Source organism: Neophocaena asiaeorientalis, unplaced genomic scaffold (genome assembly GCF_003031525.2).
Source record: "Neophocaena asiaeorientalis asiaeorientalis breed wild unplaced genomic scaffold, Neophocaena_asiaeorientalis_V1.1 scaffold342, whole genome shotgun sequence".
NCBI classification, from domain to species: Eukaryota; Metazoa; Chordata; class Mammalia; order Artiodactyla; family Phocoenidae; genus Neophocaena; species Neophocaena asiaeorientalis.
Window position 1 is genome coordinate 4,918,797 of NW_020174037.1, and position 22,346 is coordinate 4,941,142.

The window sequence follows — 22,346 nt, forward strand, 5'->3', positions numbered from 1 at the left end:
TTTTTTTTTTTTTTTTTTTTTGCCTTTAGAAGGGTTGACAACACACTCATTTTTATGCCTGCCTTGCCAAGGCTAACACTGAACCCTATTCCCACTGAATTGCTTCAGTGCTATTCACACACTTAGTTTCTGAAGGTGTTAGCAGTTGGTTTTCAAGTTCTTTCAATTTATGGACTCTTCTCCAGACCTTGTGAGCTGCATGGCAGGCTGGGTGTGAAAACACTGCCCAGAGAAGGGTGGCCCGGAGTAGACAGTGATGTGCTGGAAACACAGATATATCTTTCTGGAAGGATCAGGGATGGGAGGTAATGAGCTATTATGAAGACTATTATATTAGCCAGAAATTGAGAAAAGGCTCTTTCAAGAACTGCTCATTGGAATGACACAGTTTGCTTTGTTCATTCTTGGGCTAAAGGTATGTGAAGCAGGCAAGAGCTCCTAGTCTTTAAGGTCCCTTAAATGCTGCCCTAGAATGAGAGCAATCCGGAGGCTGGAGAAGGTCACAGGGACAGAGGGTTATAAGATCACTTAGTTTCATTAAAATCTTAATTTTTATGTCCTCATATGCTTTGTTCTCATCATATCAGAGTGTAGTTCTAAGCAGCTGTGAGAGTAAGGGTGAATTGTAAGAAGATCAGCTGAGAGGGTTTGCTATGGAACAACCGTATTTAAATTGCAGCATCAATATCACCGGCTCTGGCCTCCAAAGACAAGAACTGAACAGTGGGAGCTGGAGTTGACCAGCACAGTTCGGGGATGGATAAGACATACAGTTTTCCAGTTTAAACATTCCTCCTTTGAAAAAATCATCTAAAAGTAGAGAGAGGGCATCAGGAGATGACTCTGATCTCCTCAGACTTCTGGCCCAACCAAAGATGTGAAACCTGCTCACATCGCTCAGATAAAGGCTTTGGACACCCAATTGGCTCCAACCAGTGGATGCTGGCAAGGGCTGGCACAGTGGAAGCAAGCACCCCATCAACTGCACAACCAGATGAAGGGGGAATTCTCAGTGGAGTTCTTGAAGACTGAGAACCCAAGAAGGGGGAAGAAAAAAGGAAAAGACAAAAAAAAAGGAGGGACTGGAAGGGACAATGAGTAAGGAGAGCAAATAGTAGAAACGGACTCCCTCGCATGCCCTTGGCAATGACCCAGAGTCTAGTGCAGGGCAACGACTTTCAAAACAGTTATTTACTGTGCTTTCTGTATCAAGCACTAAACTGTGGTCTCCATGAAGGCAGGTGTCTTGTTTGTTCTGTTCACCACCATAAACCCTAGGCCAGCATTGTGCCTGGTACATCACGGACAGCTCGTCCACACTGGGGACTTCCACCTTCCCTTGTACCTGACAGACCCAGTCAGGGAGCAAGGACACTGCTGACGGGGTACTCAGAGTTTCTCTCTACCTTCCTGTAAAGGTTTGCTGAAGTGAACTGACATTGTTGCTGGCGATCTGGGGACTTTCAATAGTGCTACTTTATTATTATTTTTAACAGTGCTACTTTAAGTCACAGTACCAAATGCAGATCCCAGTGCTGGCATACTCAAGTATTCTTGCAGCGTCCCTTTCACAGATAAATACTTGACAATGAGGTGGGGTGGCAATTCCTTTATATTGGTCCCTGGCACTTGAAATGTAAAGGCCACTCACGTGGTCATTCCAAAGCCCGCAGTTCGCTCCCTGTATTCCAAGTGTTATACTTGATAATGTCTGCCTTTCTTAAAAGAAAAAAAATTTTTTTGAAAAATTAAAAACAAACTTTTAGTATGAGCTCTAATCTTGAAGGTACACCTACATGTGTAAGTCTTCAGCTGCCTTTGTCCTTCCAAATCAACTTTTATAATGATCACAGCGACCAGTAAGTCACCTGTTTTGACAGGAATGGATGTTTCTTACAGTGGATGATGTAGGAGTGGGTTCGGGAGAAACAGTGGTCAGAAGAGAGAAAAAGATGGCTTCTGGTTTTGGCAAAGAGGAAAGATGCTGAGGTGGGAGGGGCGGGGGTATCCGAGTTTGACTCGACCTCTGGTGGAGCCTTGTAGCCACTGCTCTAACTCGTCAGTCCTGAGAGGTGGGAGGATAAATGTTTCTCATTTTCTATCAACTGCATTCCACAAGTCTCCAAAGAGCTTGCAAGGCCATTGGATGAGGCTGAGCACAAGGGGCCTTTGCTTGCTGGGAAACCAGTTCTCAAAGGACAGTTAACATCATCACTTAGCTTTTATCCAGCACTGTCTATACCAAATGCACACCCTTTCCCTTGCCTAAACAGAAAGCTCAACTCAGGGAAAAAGCATGAAATGAGCCACAAATTACTCTCAGGAAGGAATGACCCTGGGGCTGAGGCAACGAGTTCTTTAGAGGAGAGCATCCTGGAGGTGGTAATGGACTTGGAGCCTTGTGAACCCCAAGTCTGGGCGCCTTTATACGAGAGACAGAGGGACGCCCTACCTTGCCTGAACACAGTATTTAGGCAGTTCGAGGCTGGTCACAAATGCTGGCAAACTGCCCACATTGAGTAGCTCACACTGTGTAGCTCCTGGAGGGAAGGGCTCATATCAGAGGTTGAGTGAAGAACTGGGTCATACCTGGTGAGTTCTGACAATGGACTTTTCAACATAGATTCTAATCCCAGCTCTGTCCCTGACCAGCTGGGTGACACTGGGCAAGTTCCATAGCCTCTGAGCCTTGTTCTCTCTACTTATAAAGGAGTGATCCAAATAATTCTGGCCATATCTGTCTCACGGAATTGCTGTGAGAGTCAACTGAGACAACATATGTGAGACACACTTGGTAGACTCCAAAGTGCTATAGAAATGCTAATTATTAAGCATGATTTTATTATAGCTGGGACCAAACGCTTTCTGGAACACATTTGTAATTGTTTCTGAAAGCCATGGGAGGGACAGGGGAATTCCATTAATGAAGAAAATGCTTCAAAGCAAGCTTTGCTGAAAACCAGCTTGTCATTGCAAAAGGGATTCCATCCACTGCCCAGCTACCCCAGGACAGGCCCTTTGTGCTGCGGAGTGGGTGGCATCGGCACCTGCTAGGAACCAGCGCCCACTTCCTGCTCCCGTTCAGAGCACAGCCTCCGACAGCCAAGCCGCCCACCTGCTGACGGCACTGGAGGAGAAGCAGGTGGGGAACCAGAATAGCCGAGACTCTGGGAGTCAGACAGTGCTGGGTTCCACCTCTTGTGTGGACTGGGCAGGTTCTTTAGACTCCTCTATTTATAAATGATAATAGTTGTTGCTTTTGGCACCCTGACTGTGCGTCAGACAACGCATTAAATATTTATCTCATCTAACTCTTACAACCAGCCCACAAAATACCCAATTTACAGATGGGGAAGTAGAGGCTACAGAGGTTAAGGGATGTGCCTGAGGTCACACAGGAAATGAGTGGTAGAGTCAGGATTTGAAGCCTGCTTGGCTCCACGTGGCTAGACAGCATCTCAGATCTTTTCTAGCTCTGATGTCATGCTATTCTAACAACTCTCACGTAGAAACAGCACGTTGTTGTTACCTATATAATTACACAAAGCCTCTACAGCTGTTAGGAGAACAAGGTCCGTGAGTTAAGCCAAAGAAGGTTTTTCGACTTAATTTCTAGGAAATGTTTAAACTAAATGAAGGAAGTGTGTACATACTAAAATTTAACCCTAAAAGTTCTATGTTCTCCATATCTTATTTCTCCTCTAGTCCAACCATAAGCTCTAAAGGCAGGACTTAGGATGGGCAGCAGCGGGACAATGGTTCTGGTACGATCTTTACCCTCCCATCCGCAGGATCAGCTTGTGCATTAAAACCTTCTGGTGATCTTGTTAAGAAACAATATCCAGGCCCCCTCCCAGTGTGGCTGATTCAGTAGCTAAGGGCTGGGCCCGTTTAAACAAGCTCCTCAGGTGATATCCATACAGATGGTCAGGGTGTCACCCTTTGAGAAATAATATTTAAAAACACAGGGGGACAAGTGGGCGCTTCTTTCTAAAGCATTTTTTATCTTCCTAATGAATTTCAATGAACATTGTTCAAGGAAAACCTGATAGGGGATTCCCATATGCAAAACATGAAAGTGGAGGGGATTTTCTGGAGCATCGGTCAAGACCAGGCACCGTCTTTTTCCTCACCAAGAGCCCACAGCGCCTCCTTGTGGACAATCTTATCAAAGAGATCCGGTTCGTCTTGGGTGAAGGGCTTCCATCACCTGGAGACATCTCCCAGGATTCCTTGAGCGCTGCTCACCCCCGGGAGGCCTGTTTCCCTACCTGACACCCTCTGAGCTTAGTCTGCATTAGGGTCCAGGAGGCTGTGACCCTCCTGGAATACCCTCCCCTCCACACTTAATCCCATCCACCCTCTATTAACACTACATCTCACCCAGAGGACCTCCTGGAATCCTCTCACCTCCCGTCCCTACAGAACATACAGTCTGTGGAATGAAATCTCACCCTATCTTGGTCTTTAGCTGTTGCTGGGACTCGTGATACATTCCCACAAATATACCAAAATTAGACCGTAAGCTCCTTGGGGTCAGAAATCCCCCTTCTCCTTCCCTCGCTGTGCTCCTGATCTAGCATTTGGCACATGGTGAATACCTAATACTCGTTGAATGAAAGAACAAATGACTCCACAGTGCCGTTCCCCTCTGACTTTCCCTTCCAACTCCCTCCAAAAAGAATAAAACTGATATATTCTGGCTTTTAAGTGTTCCTTGTTTCAATTATTTTGGAGAGTGTTTAAAAATAATTGAGTTTGGGCTTCCCTGGTGGCGCAGTGGTTGAGAGTCCGCCTGCCGATGCAGGGGACACGGGTTCATGCCCCGGTCTGGGAAGATCCCACATGCCGCAGAGTGGCTGGGCCCGTGAGCCATGGCCGCTGAGCCCGTGCGTCCGGAGCCTGTGCTCCGCAATGGGAGAGGCCACAACAGTGAGAGGCCCGGGTACGGCAAAAAAAAAAAAAAAAAAAATTGAGTTTTAGTGTTTAAAATGTTTGTCTCGGGGCTTCCCTGGTGGCGCAGTGGTTAAGAATCCGCTTGCCAATCCAAGGAACACGGGTTCGAGCCTTGGTCCAGGAAGATCCCACATGCTGCGAAGCAACTAAGCCTGTGTGCCACACCTACTAAGCCTGTGTTCTAGAGCCCGTGACCCACAACTACTGAAGCCCTCGCACCTAGAGCCCATGCTCCGCAGCAAGAGAAGCCACCGCAATGAAAGGCCTACGCACCACAACGAAGAGCAGCCCCCGCTCACTGCAACTAGAGAAAACCCGCGTGCAGCAATGAAGACCCCACACGTGCAGCAATGAAGACCCAATGCATCCAAAAATAAATAAAATAAAATAAATTTTTTAAAAAAGTATGTCTCAATTTTGAGCTTTTTTGCGATGCAGAGCCAGAGAACACAACTTCTACATTTTCTTCTTTTAAAATCTTAAGCCTACCTAGCCTCCTGCAGGCAACTGGAAAGAAGAGCTCTCTCTCTTTGTAGATGTTCAGTATATGTCTATCAATTCCATCCAAGTAACTATATTATTCCTATCCTCTTATCCTGATTTCAGCTTATTTTTTGTCTATATTATCTGTCAAGGCTGTTAAGTTCAAAATTCCCTATTGATTGTTTTTGGTGGGGCCAATTCACCTTTCCCTTGTGGATTTCACTTTTCACTATTGTTCAATACACATTGCTTTAATAATGTATTTTATTTACATTCTAGTCCTTGCGCCATTATAGAATAAACCTTTCTCTCACTCAAGACTCTCTGCTTTGCTTCCTTCTTGTTTGATACTCACATTACTCATGCTTTCCTGAATCAATATGCAGTCACATATATTTGATAAATATCCTACTTTTGCTTCTGTGACTTTTTCCTTTATACAACTTTCTAATAAACTTTGCAGCACAGATTTCTGCTTTTGAATCTGACCTGAGACTCTCTCCTAATTTAGGGATCCAGACTGTGTATGTTGTCATTAATCATGATCAGTTTTCTTTCATTGCCCTACTTTATGCTTCTCTGTGCTCTTCTGTTACCTTTTTACTGCACGAACTACTGTTTTCTACAACTTTTTAAAAATGTGGAAGATAAACATATTGTGTTTTCATTCTGTTAGTGATCAGTAAAGCTGACGTGAACACAGTCTCCTTGGGTCCTACTTTGTTTTGTGAAGTCTCTGCATGTGCCTTTGTCAACAGTCTCAATCCCACGAGCAGAGGTCGCTCCTGGGGAGGGAACACGTGGTCTGACTTTGGTTTCGTGTCCACACGGTTCTGGGGGACTTGGGAAGCCCAGCCCCTGTGCCCTCACGGGGCCCAGCTCCCCCATCATCCCTCTGCACCCACCCATGCCGCCTCTCCACTACCTTCAACTGCCGAGTGTTCTGAGCTTTTGTGTTGGCAGCTAAATATGCTCAGAGTCCCACCTCCTCGATTTCTGACGTTTCTCCATGACTACTGATCGTTACTAGAACAGGGGGCAAGCGATGGGCCATGGTCCCCAGCCCACTTTCTCCCTGAGGTCATGAGTCCCTCTGTGGTCCCTCCATGAGCACAGCTGCCTGGTGACTTAGATGACCTGGCAGCAGCTGAGCAGCCCACCGAGGCACTGGGGGTCTCTTACCTCAAACTGGATCAGCACCGTCCCGCTTTCGAGGCCCTTCTTTAGCTGTTCCATGGATCCCTCCAGCGTGTCTCCACCCTCCGGACACACGGGGAAAATGGCCTCTGGGAAAAGCCGGTTCAGTTCATCTTCAGATTTGATATCAGCAAACGAGTGGACAGCTGTAGCGGACAAGAAAGAGCTTGTCTGGCTTGTGCAGCCACGTGCTGGGTGATGGGATTCCTCCCCCAAATTAGTCTTATGACACGTGAATGCAGATGGTTTAAAACATCTTATTAAATGATTAAGCACATGGTAATCATTTTCACCAAAGATACAACTTCTCGTTGAATGATTCAACATGTACTAATTATACAAAATGCCTCTCCCGTTGCGGAGCACAGGCTCCGGACACGCAGGCTCAGTGGCCATGGCTCACGGGCCCAGCCGCTCCGCGGCATGTGGGATCTTCCCAGACCGGGGCACGAACCTGTGTCCCCTACATCGGCAGGCGGGCTCTCAACCACTGCGCCAGCAGGGAAGCCTGCTGATTAGTTTTAAATGACGGTGTTTAGTACTCAAGAGGCTTTTGCCAAAGATAAGAGAAAGGGAAAGGACGTTTTTAAAGAAAACAGATTTTCTCCCTTTGCTCTCTGTCACCTGGTTATTCTTCTACCCCTGCTCTTCCTTCCTTCTCCGGTCCCTTTCATTTGCTCCCTTAAAACAGGCATTTTCGCAGGAAACTGGTGCGGGGTCTGACCCTCTCTCCACACCACCACCGCCCCGCAGAGCTCAGTCAGTCAGTCTCTAACTCGAGGCCATTGTTAGGTGGGAGGCTCCCAAGTAAACATCTCTAGTCTCCTCTGTGCTTCCTCTTTGGAAATCTCCCTTCACATCAGACTCAATACGGGTAAAAACAAACAGAGGACCCCCTCTCCTCAACCATGCACAATACTTCCCAGCCTCACGTGCCTCTTTCTGTCTAGTCACTTCAAACTTTGGGATCATCTCTGAATGTTCCCTTTCTACGCAGGAAGAGAAGTCACTTCCCTTACCCAAGAGCCTTCAATGACTCCCCACTGCCTTCAAGATAACAGGAAAGGAGAAAGAAAGGAACCACTTGTGTGTTTTCCACATAGTTGAACTGAATCCTCACAAGCCTGAACCAGCGGTCTTTATTCCCATTTTACAGATGAGGACACTGACTCCCAGGGCAAAAGAGCTGTCCAAAGTGACCCAGCCTGTCAGAGTGGGACACGGGAATTCAGGCCACATGTCTGACGCTAAAGACCACGTTCTTTCCACTGACCACAGAAGCTCAGATCTGCTTATTTTCATGATTTCTGTCCTATCTGCTATTCCCTATGTTACTATTTTTCTTTTAATCAACTCATTTTTTACTTGAATGTTTATTTTAAAAATGAACTTACCATTACAGTGATAGAAAATCAGTGGCACTGCTCTTTAAGCTCTCATCGTCTACAAACATCTGTTTCCCTCACCTCACACAGGCGCCAGCCCTTTGCCATGGGTTGGTGGAGGACCCCCTCCCCCCCTGGCCTGGCCGGAGTGCTCTCGTTCCAGCCCCTTGTATTGGCCAGCATGTCACACGGCACTTCATGGGATGGAGAGGCCTGCTCCCGATCGCTGGATTCCTTCCTTCTCTATTATCACGTGGCCTTACCAGACACACGGCAACTTACTTAACCTCTCTGTGGTTGGCTTCCTCATTTGGGGGTAAGAATACCAACCTTACGAGAACATTATAAGGGTTGAAGAGGATAATTACGCAAAGCAATTAACACAGTTAAGGCACTTCGCTGGTGCTGCAGAGACATCAGCTACGGTCACTAGTGACACCTACTGTGTGTCGAGCATGGAGCTGGGTTTGGTGGGGATGGGTGGTGGGAGGAGGTGGGTAGGAGTCTGGAGAGATCTGGCAGGGCCTCACGGAGGAGGTGGGATGAGAGCTGGCACTGGGAGTTTCGGTGGGAACAGAGAAGGCAGGCATGTGGGGGGCGTGGGCTGTGCCGACAACTGTGAGGCCAGAACGGAGATGCGGGGCCAGGGCTTGAGTCGCACACTTCATTCACCTGCAGTACTTGAGAGCTGGGAAGGAGGATGCGAGGACTCGGCTTATTGCTTTATGACAACAACGACAACAACGATAACAGCAGCTGTATTCAACAGAGGTTGCCTTTCAAATGCCCACCAAGTACTGGGCAGCATCTTTGATGCCTTCCAGTATGAGTATCATTTAATCTTCCGAGGGACCCTTGGAGGTAGCGACTATGTCATCCTCATTTTACATTAGAGGAAACTGAAACACAGATTGGGTGAGAAACTTGCTCAAGGTCCCTGAACCCAGTAGGAGGCAGAGTGCGAAGAGCCCCAAGGCAGCCAGGCTCCTGCCCTACTCCGCTTACTGCCTCTGCAACAAAAACCAAATGCACATGAATAAAATGTAACCTGGTCCTTCGAGGAAGGGTTGAATATGCAAATGCAGACAGGGCCAGGCAGCTAAGGGGTGTTCGAAGTGGGCTGAGTTGGGCCTGGGAGGAATGGGGAAGGGGAGGGTCACACCTAGTATATAAAGGGGTGGAGGGTGCTGCCTACCTGCAGAGGACTGGCCATGAGGGGCAGGGCCCTGTGGAGGCAGATCTCCATATTTTTCAAGGGAGAAGTCGGCCATCAGGTGGTCACGGGAAAGCCCTTGATTTTCCCATGTTGGCTACAAGTGCAACATCGCAAAACCACGGAACAGGCTGGGAAGGCCCTCTTTGCTAAGGCTCCTTCCCCGCGGGTGGCTGTTACCTTTCCTCCTGATCACCAGGGCCAGCTCCCGTGTGTGCGACTCCCGGCTGGCTTTGATGAACATCACCACTTGGTCATGGGTGTGTTCTGAGATGTCCCGGCCGTTGATTAGCACGATTTGATCCCCTTCGTTCAGCTTAGGAATGCAGGTGTCCGCCTGCATGGGGGAAGAGCGAGTTTCTGCTGTTATCATAACACAATCCTCAAGGGAAGAACCTGATGTTTTCTGAGTCCCGACACTTGAGACCATGACCAAGTTCTCTTCTTCTCCCTCAGGCATTACCGTCTTTATTTTTGCCTCCACTGCAATGTGGACATGGTAGCTGGCAGTGGGATTTTAAAGGAGTCCTGCTCAGAACCTACGTTATGAAACGTTTTGGAGTAAAGCTAAGAAAACTACTGAGGCTATTTCTCTATAGAAGCCAGGCTTCACTTATTATTGTAATGTCATAATGACTTCAACGCCTCTATCTTTTGTTGTCTAGATGTGTGGTTAGAAAATGATTCGTCAGGGCTTCCCTGATGGCGCAGTGGTTGAGAGTCCGCCTGCCGACGCAGGGGCACGGGTTCGCGCCCCGGTTTGGGAAGATCCCACATGCCGCGAAGCGGCTGGGCCCATGAGCCATGGCCGCTGAGCCTGCGCGTCCGGAGCCTGTGCTCCGCGACGGGAGAGGCCACAACAGTGAGAGGCTCATATACCGGTAAAAAAAAAAAAAAGAAAGAAAATGATTCGTCAGCTAAAAGCGAGTATTTATCTATCTTGTGATGGAGAAAGCCTTTGCAAACATAACCCCAAAGGCAGAAGCCATTATGGAGAGAAGCCATGCATTGAACAGTGTGGGAATGAAAGGCTTCTTAACTCACAGAGGCCACAAGCAGTAAGAAAAGGTAAACCACAAGCTTAAGTGTAAAACTCCCAAACAGGCACCTTCTTAGGAGGCACAGGGACCCTTTGGTGCTCACTGTTATACAAAAGCAAATCACCTCCTAGATGCCTAGAGCCCCAGACAGAGGGCTGAGGGTGGGGAGGGACAGGGACACAGGGGCCGTGAGCCCACTCGGAGCGAGCAGAACAGCAAACTCTAAGCCCCAGTTTCCTTCTTTCGGGCAGGACTTCTACATTTCAACGTGCACACCAGTCATCCGGGGATCTGGTTAAAATGCAGATTCTGGTCCAGGAGGTCTGGGGTGGGCCCGAGCGTCTGCATTTCCAATGAGCTCCCAGGTGACGCTGGTGCTGCAGCTTCGGGGACCACAGCGAGCAGCAAGGCTCTGGGAAACGGCCTCCATTCTTTCCTTCTATCTATGTGCGTATGCATTTACACACACTCTCTGCTACCAGTAACAAAGAAACAGGACACAGAAACAGAAATCTGTTACATGTAGGGGAAAGCACACTTGGGAAATTACAGAATATGTTTACTTACAGGTGACTCTGGGTTTATCCTTGATACCACAAGAGGCATCTTTTGATCCACTCCTCCCTGTAAACATGTAGATTAAAAAACGACTTGAGTCGTTCACAGCAACAAAGACATGCAGATATCTCTGACACAAGGGAGGGCTCAAACTTCCCTTGAACTTATTCTAATTGCAGGCGTTGGCACCTTTCGGAATGACAAGGTTCCTGGGTCCCTGGGTCTAGTGGGCCAACCAGAAAGAAGGCTGCTCAGAAGCCTCCCACTGCTATCCCCACCTTCCACAGACCAAAGATGCACTTGGAGGAAGTAGCCTCCTTTCAAAAAATGCAAACATCCCCTGGAGAAGGACTCCAGAAGCACAGCCCCTAACTGCTGATGGACAGGGGGTTTTCAGTGGAGGAGAGGAGCTGTAGAAAGGTCCCATGTCGTGAGGGCTTTTGACCTCTGAGAACAGGCTGTCAGCAGGGCTGCGGGTATTGGAAAGGAGTGCGTGATGGCAGCTGCGGGGTGGGCAGCAAAGACCACCTGCCCTCACTTTGCTCTAGAGTAAACCTTTTCTGTACAGGGCCAGATATTACCTATCTTGGCTTTGTGGGACAGAGGGCTCTGTCGTAACTTCTCCACTCTGCCACCGTAGTGCCAAAGGAGCCACAAACCATTTGTAAATGAATGAGGTGTCTGCGTTCCAATAAAACTTTATTTATAAAAACAGATGGGATTTGGCCTGCAGGCCATAGCTTGCAGAGCCTGCCTAGAGGGAGGCAGAGGAGGGTGATGGCCCTGCACTTGAACCACTGTTCTCTCTTAGCAATGCTGAGGGGTTCCCATCTCTCTGAGCCTTAGTGTGCATCTATAAAATGGGTTTTAAGGGCTTCCCTGGTGGCGCAGTGGTTGAGTGTCCGCCTGCCGATGCAGGGGACGCGGGTTCGTGCCCCGGTCCGGGAAGATCCCACATGCCACGGAGCGGCTGGGCCCGTGAGCCATGGCCGCTGAGCCCGTGCGTCCGGAGCCTGTGCTCCGCAACGGGAGAGGCCACAGCAGTGAGAGGCCCGCGTACCGCAAAAAAAAATAAATGGGTTTTAAAATTCCAATTTCACCACTTAATAGAAGAACTCAATAAGGTGATATAAATAAGTACACAGAGCAGGCACTCGGTATGAGGCAGCTACTATGGCCACAAAAAAAAAAGCTCCCAATTCTGAAGTCCGAGCCAATTTCCTTAATGCAGCCTTGGGTACGTGGCACTTTTCTAATGGAAGTTAAAAAGTCATCTAAAGACTGCTTCAGAGCATCAAATGTCCTTATAAATTACACACAACATACCTTTAGATTAAATCCAAATTTTCCATCTTCATCTGGTGTGATGCGGATCAAGACTAAGTAGCCGTCACCATCATTCTGGAGAACGTCAGAAAATCATCAGTTATATCTCACTTCTTTCTCCAGTGGTTGGTGATATGCTATTTTCTTTGAGTCATAACCACCTAATCGCCCGTAAGGCAGCCCTGCACGGGAGGCCTGGCTGGGTCGGTTGCCACTTCAGCCGCAGCACCTGGGGTCACGCACCTTGTCACAGTAGTACTGGCTGGAGTCCTCGGTGGAGCCCCCTTTGGTCACCCTGTGGAAGTCCTCTAAGAACTGCTGATCGACGCCATCTGGGGAACAGGAGCCTGGAGCATTTGAAGATGGAGACACAGAACTGGATGACTTCTGGGTCAGGCAGCTTTGTGCTGGGTTGTTCTCGGATATACTCCTTCATCGTGGGGAAGGAGGAGATATTTTAATAACTGGATTAATATTTTATCAGAGCAAACATTACTGACTGTTGGGGCCTGGCATCTCGCGGCTGTCACCAATCCTTGGAACCTTAGAAGAGCTCCAAAGGTCAAGCCCAGGGCTCAGGCACATCCAGAGTCCACTGGCTGCCCATGTCCCCAGCTGACCTAAAGATCATCGCCTTTAGTTTTGGGGAAAAGGGGAAGGAGGGCAGGGTAGTACCAGGAACTGCTGAAAACTCAGCTGCTTTGGAAGGGTGATAGGGAAATATGCCCAGCTACTCTGGTGCTTAATTATTGAAGCTCACCCAGATGCATGCGTCTCCAACCCTTTTGAAAGCTTTTCCCTTCCATCTCACTCCCACTCACAGCTCTGCTTCACAGGACAGTTCGCTACCCAAAGGAAATGGGACTAACGTGGCATATTCAGGACAATTTATATGAATCCTAGTTTACATTATTCACCTGTGACATCCATTAATGCCTCCACTGAGATTATACGTTTTATTTTTCTCTAATGTAAGTCCTTTTGTATCTTGGAGCTGCGCGGCCCAATATGGCAGTCACTAGTCACATGTGGCTATTTAAATTTAAGTAAATTAAGATTAGAAAGTTCCTCAGTTGTACCAGTCACATTTCAAAAATGCTCAACAGCCACACGTGGCTAGAGGCTCCTGCATTGGACAGCGCAGTTACAGGACATTTCCATCATCGCAGGAAATTCTACTGGATGGCGTTATCTTCGAGAATTACAGACTATTACAACTGAAAAGACCTCTGTGGTCATCTGGTTCAACTCCCATTTCACAGATGAAGAAACAGGTCAAGAGGCGCTGAGTGACTTGCCCAAGGTCACACAGCTTTCCCCTCACCTGACAGACAGAAGTCTGATGAACATGACTCCCCCAGCACCTCTCCCCTCTCCTCTCCTCACACCAGGTCTGCTCCTAAGACCCTCCTCTCTAACCTCTCAGGGCCACAGGGATGAACACGGTGGAGGACACGCAACTTCTTTGCATCATGCACACCCACACTAGACCCCTTCCAGAGCCACCATCCTAGCAAAAGATGCCTTTAAAAGCCAACAGAATATGGGGTTGTCCTCATGTTCCACAGACTCCTCCATATTCTAATCTCATTCCAGGTTAGTGATGGGAAAGGTGAGCAAAGACAGACATTCAGTGAAACAAACAGACAAAAGACAGCTGCTGCTGCCTCTTTCTTTCAGGTCCTCATCCATGGAGTTTTCATTAATGTGGTGCTTCTGTTTCCTAGCAAGTTCAAATGAGCTTTACTTTAAATATAAAATCTGTATCACAGTCACACAAAATGATTCACAATCTCAATTCATTTGAATAAAAAAATTCAGTGACAGAGCAGTACAGAAGTAGAGCTATTTGCAAGAGAAGAGTTTGGCCTTAAGGTTTTCAAGTTGGATGGGAAGGCATTTCAGAGAGAGGATATTTTGTTATGTACTAGTGGTATGTTTTCAGACTGAAAATAAATGAGACTTTAATTTACTTAAAAGGAAGCTAAAAAAAAAAAAATTCTCCCAAAGTTGGGCAACTTATCTAAGTTTTGATGTTTATAAGAGCACCTCCTAGTGGCAGAAAGGGAAACGTGGAAGTTGCTAAACAAGATAAAGCCAAAGAGGTTTAGGAAAAGCCATTTCCAGCTCTAGGGGTGGACCTGAACCTTTACTGTGAAGCCGCAAATAGCATTCATACTTCAAACATTTGGAAGAATCTGGAGATGAGAGCGATGGAAAGGGTGATGACATTTAAACAGAAGGGCAAGGTGACAAAGCAGAAGACAACAGACTTTTCAGTAAACTGTACTGTATTTCTGTATTCATTATATTTAATTTCTAAATTCTGAATTTCGAATTACATTATATAGAATTTAGATGACATCTTATAAGGTTTTAAAGTATTTTTCTTTTTCAGTATAAAATGTAATGGTCTATCCCAAACAGCCCATAGTACTAAAAACAACATATTCAATGTCATTATGTGTCCAATCCTATTTTCTAAGTACGGGTGGAGAGTTTACTCTTAGATGGTAATTTATTAAACATGACAGTATTTTTTTGGCTGATCAACCGTGTACAGACGTTCCCTGTAGGCTGCAGTAATGCTCCGCTCAGTGTGGAGGATGGACAGACAGATGGCAAGGAGGACATGTAATGACAGGAAGCAACAAGAAGGTGGCAGATGGACGCAGCACAGGGATGCCAGGAGTAAAGATGCCAAACCAAGTGGCCTTCCTCCCTACCAGGGCAGGACGTGAGGTGCAACCGAGGGGAGAGCCCAGTGGGTGAGGACGGAGAGAAGAGGGGAACCCCTGGGGTTTCAGTGGGTAACTGTGAAAGGGGCCAAGAAAGCGGTAGCAGGAGGGAGCTGAAGCAACTGATTTGCTCCTGAGGCCGGAAGGGAGACCGTCACTGCCGTCGGGGAGCCAGAGTGGCCGGGGAGGGACTGGCCACTCCAGCTCCCTGGGGTGAAAGGGGCAGAGACAGACAGACAGACAGACTGACCGGCAGACAAACGGGTGCTCGCCCTCAGAAGCCGACGCTTCAGAACTGTAAATGCGGTAGTCATCGGAAACAAAAGCCAGGACAGAGTTCATTTCTCTGAAGGGAAGCAAGGTTAGAGACAGTTAAAATGGCAGGATTTCCTGGGCGATGCTTTTTATACCATTCTTTTCTACACCCTAGAAAATGACAAAGGCCCCCGCGTCCCCTCCCCTCCCCGCACAAACCTGTTAGCCAAGCAAAGCTGTGCTCCCACTGAGGGTTTCACAGCTCTCACTGGGCGCCCGCAAGGAGGCACTAGCTATGGTGGTGATAGAATAGGGGCCATTCCACGTGGCATTTCTCTCTCGAGTCTATGAGCTTCTCGAGGTCAGGAGAGACCCTAGTCCTCTGCCTAGTCCTCTCCTGGTGTACTTAACACAAAGCCAGATATCTCACATGGATCCCGACATAAGGATCACCGAGTAATAGAAAGCATGTCTTCGTGGTATGGGTGTTACGACATGGAGACGTTCTTCAGGTGATACTCTTTTATCTCTGCGATACATGCCAAGGGCCCGAGATCAAAACTTCACTCAAGAAGTTGCGGAGGTGGCTGAGGGAATGTGGGTCAGAGATGCCGCTGTCTGAGCTCTACATCTCATCACTCATGGAATCAAGGGTCACGCACCTGTCCCCAGGCTGCCCACTCAGACGTTGCGATAACTTAAGGGCAAGAAAGCACCTGTTAAATTTCAGTCAATTCATGCTTGAACTCTTTGATGAGCATTTCTCATTGACACATAGCCTGCGGCAGCACCTACCATGGGGACCTGCTCATAGGAGACAGGTAACCGAAACTCGTTACAGTAAATCTGAGTCCTTGGCGTGCAGATTAGATGCTGTGTGATATGGGACCTGCCGTGGAAGTGGCAGAGGGGGTAACTTGGGAGCTTGCTTGTACTTTAGCCAAGGGCCACATCCTGCTTCATGTGACCATCTCCCTGTTCACCTGTCCATCCATCAGAGCAGTCACGGAACATCACGAAGTGCCAGGCACCACGCCAGGTTTGGGGGAAGGAGAGGTGAACAGGGCTCTATCCCCGCCCTCAAAGAGCTCGCTGTCTAGTTTAAGATAGAAAAGGAATCAAATATTATCATCATGCTGTAATGGAGATGCTCAGATGTCTAGCATACAGTGGGAGGCCAGGAGAGGCTTCACAGAGGAGGGGGCGCTTGAGTCTGAAAGATAAACCAGTAGAAGTTTCAACAGGTAGCCAAGAGGGAAGAAGAAAGTGTTGGGTGGGCCAAAAAGTTCCTTTGGGATTTTCCATAAGATCTTATGGAAGAGCCCAAACAAACTTTTTGGCCAGCCCTACATTTTAGGCAAAACTCTAATATAAAAAAAAACTTCAGTGGTATTTGCAGAGGCATGAAATTTTGAAAAAGCACAGAAAAGGCATTTAAGCGGGGGAGTGACATGTTTGGGCATAAATTTCAGGAAAATGAGCCTGTTACCCTTGTTAAGGATGGTCTGGAAGGAGGAGAGACTAGAGACAGGAGGACACTTAGGGCACTATTGCAACTGTCCCTTCGAGAGACGATGGCGGCTACACAGGGGCAGTGCGGGGTGGACGGCGGAGGGGTCGAGGTCAAGGGATGTTCACGAGGGAGAATCAACAGGTGAGAAACTAGATGACGCAGGTGGAAGAGAAGGAGTTGTCGAGGATGCCTGAAGTTCCCATCGGTGCCCACTGGGTGGTTCTGAAATGTGGCCCCACTCACTAAGACAGGAGGAGCCACAGGCTGGACAGAAGATGATGAGCTGAGATCAGGCCAGGCTGGGTTTAAGGTATTCATCAGCTGTCCACACGTTAAGTGGCCCAAGACCAAGTGAAGTGCAGGCAAGGTGCAGGGCAAGTGGACACAAAACTCCTAATGAAACCCTGTTGCTGGCTGGTCTCCTGTGGGGAGACACAGCTTGGACAACTGGGTTGTCCAACTAGAGAACAGGCTGCCACATGGCAGGAGAGCTGCCCATCACCGGCAGGGTGACCAGGTGACAGGGCAGAGGGAATTCCTACACTGGTGATGCAGCTGAAGAAGGGAATTCCCAAAGTTCCTTCCAATGCAGAGAAGCTATTTAAAAACATTTTTTAAAAATAGTGGTGAAATACGCATAATATAAAATTTACCATCTTAACCATTTTCAAGTTTACAGTTCAGTAGCATTTAAGTATATTCACATTGCTGTGTGTACAGAAGTTTGGAAATAAAAGCCGACAGCTGTCCCCTGTCCTTGGAACAAGGCAGGCTCTAAAGAAGGAAGTAAGCAAATAGCAAAGGCACCACAATGGCACCAAGCCCCATTCACTGAGGAGTTCTTCAAACACAACCCTCATCTGCCCTCAAATTTGTTTTCCTCCAGCTTCTGCTCTGCAAAGTCATTTTTTTCCTTTGGGAAACACCCCCTCCCATTTTCCTGGGTGGTGGGTTGTTTTTGTTTTTGGAAACTTCCTTCTCTGCAGATCTCGGCCTTGGCTCTGAAGCAAGGAAAGGAACATAGAATGTCTGTGAGAGTAACAAGAGGACAGCCTACTCGGGCATAAAGCAAACTGCCAAGGATTCGTAACTAACCATAAACTTTGCTGCGCTGCTATAAATACGGAACAAACCAAGGTGACTTATCCACTAGGATGATGTCCAGAGTCTGAACTGCACCACTAAGGTTTAGAGCCAAAGTCGAACTGCTCTGTTTCTTCCTTTCTCTCTTTCTTCCTCTTGTTTACATGGGTACAGAACATTACACTTCATTCTTCCTTCTAAAAGGAACTCTCCTTGCTGTCTGTGATGTTATTCATCTGATTTCTGACAGGATACTTCCTTTTGCCTCTTAACACACTAATGTGTTGTATAAAGCACGTCCAATGTTTCTTAAACATTTTGAAAATACTGTAGCCCACCCTGGGTATCTGTGGATACAACCAAGCACAGATCGAATTAAATCCGGGGATACGAAGGGCCAACCATACTTAGCCATTTTACATGAGAGACTTGAGCATCCATGGATTCTGGTATCTGTGAGGGTCCTAGAACCAATCCCCCTCGGGTACCGAGGGATGACTGTGCTCACTGAAGACACCACCGCAGTTTTTTCTCCAGGTACAGACCAACCTTCCCTTCTTGCCTTGGGCAATGGAGGGCCACCAGACTCTCAGGGAGGCCAGCTGCCTCTGAAAACCCAGCAGAAGGTGGCTTCCTGCCAGCGGGAAGGGGTCCCCTACTTAAGTGAGGTGCTACGGGCTGAACTTTTTCAACTGTTCGCCCCACTTGCAAAGCACAGCCGCTAACTCGATTCTGTGAGCCATCTACTGTTGGCTCACCTGGCAAAGACATGGCAAGGAAGGCTGCGTTTGCATCACCATTATTTGCTACTTTTAACATTTCACTGCAAAATAAAAAGTGCCCCAGGATGATACATCTTTTTATGTCTCACGGAGGAGTTTCAGGAAGAACCGATGTGCAACGCCTAGGGGTGAGTAGGGCTAGAAATTCCTTAAATCGAACCGGGCTTGAGGAAGTGAATTCTCAGCTGAGTTTTAATAAACTTAAATAGCCATCTGTCTGTGGCTGTATTGGCCTGTGAAGCTCTAGATGCTCTAGTTCCATGGTGGGGAAGGAAGATAGAATTATAGACCACAGAAGGAAGATCTGACCTAGGACCTGTAATCAGGCTTCTCAGAACCCGCATTTGCCCAAACTCTGTTCTCCTTTCACCAAAGTGACAGAGCCCCACAGTGTGACGATGAAGGCTGATAGTGTGCTATTTGCCCAGCTGGCCTGGAGGTCCCTGAAAGCAAAGGCTTGTCTAATTCACCTTCACATTCCCTCAATGAGCAGCAAAGGGTGTACAAAGTGTGCTGCAGGACTCGGCAATGAGCGTAGCCCTTTAAGACGTCCATATACCACTGGACAGAATTCATCTCTCCTCCAGCCAGCACCTGGAAATGTACTGTATCTGTGCTGTCCAATATGGTAGTCACTACTTATGTGGTTCTTTAGCACTTGAGATGAGGCTTGCGTGACTGAGGCACTGAACCTAAATTTTATTTTATTTTAAATAATTTCGATCTGAATAGCCACACATGACTAGTGGCTACTGCACTGGACAGGGAAGGTCCAGAAGCTCCACAATTCCATGATGGATTTGCAAACCACAGCAGGAGGACCTGACACGAAGGGTGTGACTGGGCATCCCAGAGCCCTCGGTCAGTTCCCTAAACCCTCCTTCTCCTTTTACCAAAGCAACACAGCCCCTGACAGACTCAAACTGGCTCAAGTCATGCGTGTCTGCACTCCTGCCCTTGTAGACCTAGAACTGCAAAACCAGTGTCACGCAAAGGAACTTACACCCTTCCACTCTAACCTCAGCGAGGCTGCAAGTTGGAGCAAGAGATAGTGATCGTTTCAACAAAAGCATCATCCAAGCTCAGGTCACAAGGAAATAATGACCAGAGGATTATTTAAGCAGAGGTGTTAAGAACACAGAAGCTGGCAACTATGTTTGCTGTGGTCAGGGACAGCAGAGAAGTAGCAACTTCACACTTAAGTGTGAAGTGAGATCTGTGATTCACCTGTGACGCCTACAGTACAATCGGGATGCTACAGTACAATCGGGATGCGTTTAGTGCTTTAATCCTAGTAGCTAGAGTGGTAAAAATTTACAGATTAACTGAAGTGCCTTCTTGCTAATCCTTTGCTATTAGGGGAAGCATTATATGTTTCTATATTTTGGGCACAGCATGGGACTTAACTGAATGGATACTCAATGGCCATGGTTGACTTCCTAATAGATGATCCATTCCTATAATACTTTATGTCATTTAATTTACGATCTATGTCTTGTCCACTTCAAAATAATGGTTTGAGATCGCTTACTCTAAAATGTGCAGATATGGTAGAACAGTGAATTCATTAAAACAAGAGAAAAAATAAGACCCATTAATAAAGCAAGGAAGGAAGAGTAGGGACTAGATCAGAAACCTGAGCTATGGGAAGCTAATGCAATTGAGCCCGACATGCAGCTCTGAGCTCCCTGGTAATCAAGTCAAACCGGGAACTACTGAATTAGATATTATCTTACTGAATAATAAAAGGACTCAAGCCAGTATTTTAGGAGAGACATATTTTCTCCTGACCTTGAAATGTGAAGGGCGTTTGTCACATTAAAAAAGGAAAGTGGGGACATAAAAGAATTTGATGCACACTGTCCTTGACAAAAATTTAACAAAGAAAATCAGAGATGTTCTCCGAATGTTTTTTCTTTACACTGACTATTCATTAAAAACAAAAAGAACAAAAACCCGAGGACATAATGTGGTTCTGAGAAGGCTTTCTGCGGACAGCTAGAAAATAAGCACATCTCCAGTGATGGGGAATCCTGCAGTGGTCAAACTCTGACAATCGAGAAAAATACTACTATAGTTGACATGTCTACAACCTCTGGAGTATGAAATGGCTTAAACTGGGCTTTGCTCGTGAACTGGCGAGAACACTATTCAGGAGAGCTAACAAGCGTGTGGACAGTATGTCACTGCTGTTGACAAAAAGCAGGGCAAGCTCTTGACCCCAGGCACACAGCCTGTCTTCCTGCCGGGGAAGGGAGAGCGTGATGATGTTCTTGGCCTGGCAGACAGCACCCCGGGGAGCTGGCTGCAGGCTCCAGCCCTTGCCTCCTTTTAAACGGCCATTGGGCCTGAGCAAATTCCTCAACAGCTCAAACAAGCAGACACAAAGAAAGAGAGGAACACAAGTTTCTTACTCTCGGTGTGGGCTTCGGTTCTGAGAAATCTCAGAATCGCTGTCTTTAGGGGACATGGAGCCCTTGTAGGTGTAAAACACATCTTCAGTTTCAGTGATGTACGTCATTTCGTTCACAAGGTTGTCTGCGGAAGAATGTCGTGGCTTTCGGATTTCGTGCCGGAGTCGAGGACTTCGCCTGGTGGGGAAAGGTTCAGTGTGAAGTGCTGAAAGCAGATTCTACTTAGGAATTTTATCAGACACCAGTGATCTAACTTTGTGCTCTGACCTTTCAAAGGATGCCTTTGCTGATGCTGTTGGAACTTAAGAGCCAGTTAACCCATTACTACACTAGAATCTACCAAGGGCCACGTGGTCCCAGATATTCTTAGCCCAGCGGTTCAGCTCCTCAGCTTTATAAACAGGGCAGATGAGACTGGTTTTTGCTCTCTGGGAAGTTATTGAGTGTTGATTTAGGGGGAGTTATTCTTCCAGGAGGACTCAAGCTCGCAATGTGTAAACAAGCTTTATTGACTGCTCATCAATTTTTCTGATTCATTTGTATGGTATAAGTAAGGGTTTAGAAGCTAAAGTAAGTTTTTCGGCAGACTTATTTCAACTACATCCCCTCGTGCGAATCTCACTTGATCCAAGAAGAAATGTTTGCTTTTTAAAATGTATCTCTTATGGGGCTTCTCTGGTGGCGCAGTGGTTGAGAGTCTGCCTGCCGATGCAGGGAACACGGGTTCGTGCCCCAGTCCGGGAAGATCCCACATGCCGTGGAGCGGCTGAGCCCGTGAGCCATGGCTGCTGAGCCTGCGCGTCCAGAGCCTGTGCTCCGCAACGGGAGAGGCCACAACAGTGAGCGGCCCATGTACCGCAAAAAAAAAAAAATATATATATATCTTATGTGGTATTAGATGGGCATAGCCCCAGCACCGCCCTGTCCCTCCAATAGCAGCAGTAGCTGTGTGACATGAGGCAAGTCACACCACCTCTCTGAGCCTCAGTTGTACCTACCTGGCTCCTGAAAATGAATCAAATGAAGCAATGTCCCCAGGATGCCTGGGGTGACACCTGGGGCAGCACCTGGGCATCGGCTCCTGCAGTGGGTGATCCCAGGCTGCTGAGCTTTCTAAATTTCATTTTCCCTGTTTTTCCATCTTCCGCTTCTTTGTTAGCCATTTCTCCTTGGGACTGTCAGAGCCTCCACTATTTGCAGTCCCCCTGGGCCCCGATAATCAATAACACTGTGTCCAAAGCAGAGTGGAAAGGTCTGTGATTCCTCAGAAGAGGACCTATAAATAGCAGTAAGAGCTACAGTCCACTGGCGTGGCAACGTCACCTCCAGCTGCTCTCCTGGACGCTGTCCTGGCCTCTGTTCTGGGGCCCTGGCACTGCTGCCTAAGAGACTTTCAGACAAAT

At 47.5% G+C, this 22,346-nt stretch overlaps 1 protein-coding gene across 4 annotated transcripts in view; it reads right to left on the reverse strand.

Annotated features, from left to right (window-relative positions):
- PTPN3 (protein tyrosine phosphatase non-receptor type 3) overlaps window positions 1–22,346 on the reverse strand; it is a 100,224-nt gene that overhangs the window by 18,627 nt on the left and 59,251 nt on the right. For 3 of the 4 annotated variants that reach the window (XM_024753689.1, XM_024753688.1, XM_024753691.1), the window contains 7 exons: window positions 20,944–21,120; window positions 15,147–15,242; window positions 12,402–12,588; window positions 12,159–12,233; window positions 10,842–10,898; window positions 9,415–9,571; window positions 6,622–6,782 (listed from right to left, as the gene is read on the reverse strand). In XM_024753689.1, coding sequence (XP_024609457.1) covers window positions 6,622–6,782; window positions 9,415–9,571; window positions 10,842–10,898; window positions 12,159–12,233; window positions 12,402–12,588; window positions 15,147–15,242; window positions 20,944–21,120 — 910 coding nt within the window. The remainder of the gene's footprint in view (window positions 1–6,621; window positions 6,783–9,414; window positions 9,572–10,841; window positions 10,899–12,158; window positions 12,234–12,401; window positions 12,589–15,146; window positions 15,243–20,943; window positions 21,121–22,346) is intronic. The other variant, XM_024753690.1, reaches the window with a different exon arrangement.